Source organism: Gavialis gangeticus, unplaced genomic scaffold, assembly GCF_001723915.1.
Source record: "Gavialis gangeticus isolate Ggan-Ray unplaced genomic scaffold, GavGan_comp1, whole genome shotgun sequence".
Taxonomy (NCBI): Eukaryota; Metazoa; Chordata; order Crocodylia; family Gavialidae; genus Gavialis; species Gavialis gangeticus.
In genome coordinates, this window is record NW_017729009.1 from 4833470 (window position 1) to 4837355 (window position 3886).

General features: G+C 47.7%; 1 protein-coding gene across 1 annotated transcript in view; it reads right to left on the reverse strand.

Annotated features, from left to right (window-relative positions):
- The window catches only part of KCNK15 (potassium two pore domain channel subfamily K member 15), a 47530-nt gene extending 45631 nt beyond the window's left edge, over positions 1 to 1899 (reverse strand). Inside the window, exon 1 of the mRNA XM_019509728.1 lies at positions 1876 to 1899. Within this exon, the coding sequence (XP_019365273.1) occupies positions 1876 to 1899 (24 nt within the window). The remainder of the gene's footprint in view (positions 1 to 1875) is intronic.
- Between the last annotated feature and the right edge of the window lie 1987 nt (positions 1900 to 3886).

A 3886-nucleotide genomic window follows, 5' to 3' on the forward strand; every position in this document is an offset into this window, starting at 1 on the left:
CGCCGCCGCCGCCGCCCTGCAGCCGCCTCGCCCCGAAGACAGGGAAACGCGGTCTGGGCTCGCGGTCGAGCTGAACCTGTTGTCGCACCAGCGCCAGTGTGGGCAGGAAGCGAAGCGGCGCCTCGGCGAGAGCTCCGCCTGAACCAGAGCAGCGGCGCGGGGGCTGAACCCGGCTCGGGCCGGGCCCCTGGCCCTGGGTGACGGCTCGGACCCGGCTTTCCCGCCAGGCGCACACAGCCAACCGCAGAGCGCCCTGCCTTAAACCGCGGCTGACTCTGGAAAGGAAGAGGCCCCTGAGCCTCCACCAAGGCTGTTAAGTACCTTCAGGAATGTTATAGGAAGGGGTTTTATTAGACCACCTTTTCTTCTAAAATCCCCGGGACCTGGGAGCAAGGGGCTCGGCCCTCCCCGGTGTTTCCTACACTCTCCTCCCCAGGCCAGGGGAGACTTTATAAGAGTAAGGGATTTATAAGAGTAAGGGATGTTATAAGAAAAGTGATCAGATGCTATGGTGATGGACAGCAGTATCCGATCTTATAAATAGATGGAGTCGGCAGTCAGCACCCCTTGTTGTCAGTGAATAACTGTTATAGCAGGTAAGGCCAAAGCTTTCCATCAGACATCTTCTGTACAGATGCTGTGTCTTTGGAAAAAAAGAAAAGCTGGAAAGAAGAAAGGCAGCAGCAGGAACAGGAGCAGTGTGAGGAGCTATGCTTTATTAGGGCAGGGAGACAGGACCTCAGCAAATCTGGTGGTTTAGGTTCAGTTACAGGAAAGTCTGTAGAAGGAAAACATGGAAAATAGAGCCCAGCCAAACCAACAATCGGATGCATTGTCCCTGAAGGAGAAGAGCTCTTGAGTAGCACAGAAACAAAGTACTTAGAGATGGAGAGGATTTATTAGCTAATCCAAGTAAATGCAGCTCCCTAGGGCACATCTATTAGTAATTTATGTCTGTATGATGTTACTATCTGCAAAGCTTGGACTCCTACATAAGAAGACTTGCCAAGGTTGTGCTAATTATGAACATTTATATATGAACTCTGGCGAGTGCAAGCTGAATTGGTTCATTAAAAGAGTAATGATATTATGTGTGGGAAAGTCTTGCCAGTAGATGCATGGCTAGCCAAGCTTCTATGGTTTCTTGACAGGAAGAGGGTGAGGGTGTTACCAGCGTTATTTAACATCTGCTGTTTTCATTATTACTTTCCACATTTTTTTTTGCCACTGCAAAGGGTTGGTGTTAGGGGCTGTGAAAGCAGAATTCTAGTAACTGTGAGACAGATGCAGGTGGACAAAAGATCTTTTTTGCTCAGTGGAACGACCGAAAAGGGATTTTTCAGAATTTATCTCTAGCCCTGACCTCATTGCTTTTATTCATACTGATATGCTTAGTACTAACAGCAAATTAGGTGCAATCCCAGGGCATCATTTCTTGATAGTTTCTTCTGGAACCAAACACATAATCTGACTGATAATTTTTCTGGTAGCAGGTTCAAGATCATTTATTCAGCTGTTCAAGGTATAGAAGAAAGTGTCTGAAAGTCTGGGACTGTAATGAGGATTTCAGTGCCAGTGCTTTCCCATCACAAGTCCCAAGCATTTGGGTCTCACTGCAAGATTATTTTAAAATTGTAAGATTGTTAAAATAATGGGGTTTTTTAAAATTTTCCCTCTGGTTTGGGAGCATTAAGAGTCACCTTTAATTCTTCTTCATTGTCAACATCAGTTGTTTATATTCAATGTCTAAATAACCCCAATCACTGAGAATCCCATTGTGCTAGGTGCAGAAATAATCACAAGAAAAAGGTCTCCGACCCAAACAACTTTTATGTGCAGTTACTTAAAAAAAAAATGAAACCATGAGCTTCTCACCCGATCAACTGTCTTCCCAGACATGGGGCTGTATAGAAAACACCAAATATTGAGAGACTCGCAGTGCAATTGCAAGTCTTTGCTGTATTCCAAAGGGGAGAGCAGCTGAGAAAACAAAACCTTCTGATCCATTTGGTTACAGTCATTTAATATCAGATTTCTCCTGCAAAGTTAATCAACAAGAAATGACATTTTGCAGCAAAAAAATAACTATAGCAGGTGCTGTGATTCCTTTGTGATCAAGGTAAGAATCTGAGGTTTTCATGTAAAAGCTGCAAGCTGCTGATTTTTATTCATATCTGTGCCTCTACACAAGATGTTTACTGCAGGGTGGACTAACTAGCTCCACAGTAAGTGTCTCGGCATCTACATGTGCAGCTCTATTAGGCAGCAGGGTAGTCCTTATAAACACACAAATGCAAGTAAATACAAGTACTACCCTGCTGTGACGTTTTTCTGTGTGCAGCAGCACACATGTAGACGCTAACCTGCCTGACTGGAGCTCAAGGGTGCTTCAGTGCCGGGGCTGCTTGCCAGCTAGCCCTACATTGCATGGAGCATCCTCATGCCCCAGCCAGCCTCTCTGCATCACACTGAGCCCAGATGGAGCAGGCCCCGGCTGGCAGGCCAACCCCCGGGACCCTCTGCCATCCAGAGCTGCTCCAACTGGGCTCCACATGCTGCATATGAATACACTCTGGAGCAGGTTGCTCCGGAGTTAATTGCTCCCAGGTGCATGTTGAAACAGCACACCCAGGAGCAGAAAACTCCAGAGTTTGTGTGCACTAACTGCATATGTAAATACACCTTGTAAGAGCAGAGCCTGAATATCAGGTTGAAGGTACTTGCTACAGTGTCCATTAAGCTCCCCCTGCTGGGCAGTCCTCAGCCTGATGTATTTGGTGCTAACCTGCAAGATCAGAACTGGCTAAAGAGCATGATTTTCAGTTTGCAGGAAAATGTAGGGGTTTTGAACCTCAGTTCATGCCCAGATAAAATCCAAACCAACTCTTGCAGAAGTCCCTGTGACTTAGACCCTGCAGACGCTTCATTTTCCTGAGCAGGATCTGGACTTCCCCATAAGTCACACCATATAGACTTCTTCCTCATTCAGACCCTGGGAATCAATTCCAGGACACTCAGGCCACATCCTCATGAGTAGGAGCATGTGTTTTCCTGGGAACAAGTAGCAGCGGCACAATTTGTGCCGCTGCTACTTGTGTCCAGGGAATTCCTGTGTCATGTGCAGCAGATTACCCTGGGTGGGGCAGGGAAGACTGGGCCAAGCAATTGTGCTGGCCCCAGTAGCCTTACCTGGGGTCCTGGGGGCCTCAGGGAGCTGCAGCCACAGCGCTCTTGCAGCAGGGAGCCTGGCTGGCAGCCCGAGTGTGGCTCCAGCTGGCCAGGCTCTGGTTTTGGGTGGTGCGTGCTGCTACCATGTGCACCATCAACTTATTTTTGGCATGGGATTTTTTGACCCCAGGATCTCCCAGGGTCAAGGAAACTCCCCGTGCTGCAAAGTAGCAGCATGGAGAATGCCTGCATGTGTGGTGTGTGGCACCACAGATGGGCCTGCGGTGCCACATACCGCATATCCGTGCTCATCTGGACATGGCCTCAGGTTCCAAATTGCACTCCTATCCTGTTTTTTTCATCAGTTGTCCCAAGAATTTAGTTGTACCACTCAGCCCCACATAAGGTTATTAGTTAGCCACATGAGCTGGATCCAGTCCTTGGGCTATATGTTTGACACTCCTGATTTAAACCATATTCACACATCCCCTCAGAACCAGTGTGGGTACAGGGGCACAAACACATGCACAGGCATTCCTAAGGGCCCAACAAATTCACTCGCATGCACAGATACATGCACACATCATCGTATTTTTGTTCTGTGGCTGTACAGCACCTAGCACAATACATCTCTTCCATGACTCCTAGGGGCTACGGTAATGGTTTCATAGTTTCATAGTTTCTAGGGTCAGAAGAGATCTGAGTAGATCATCTAGTC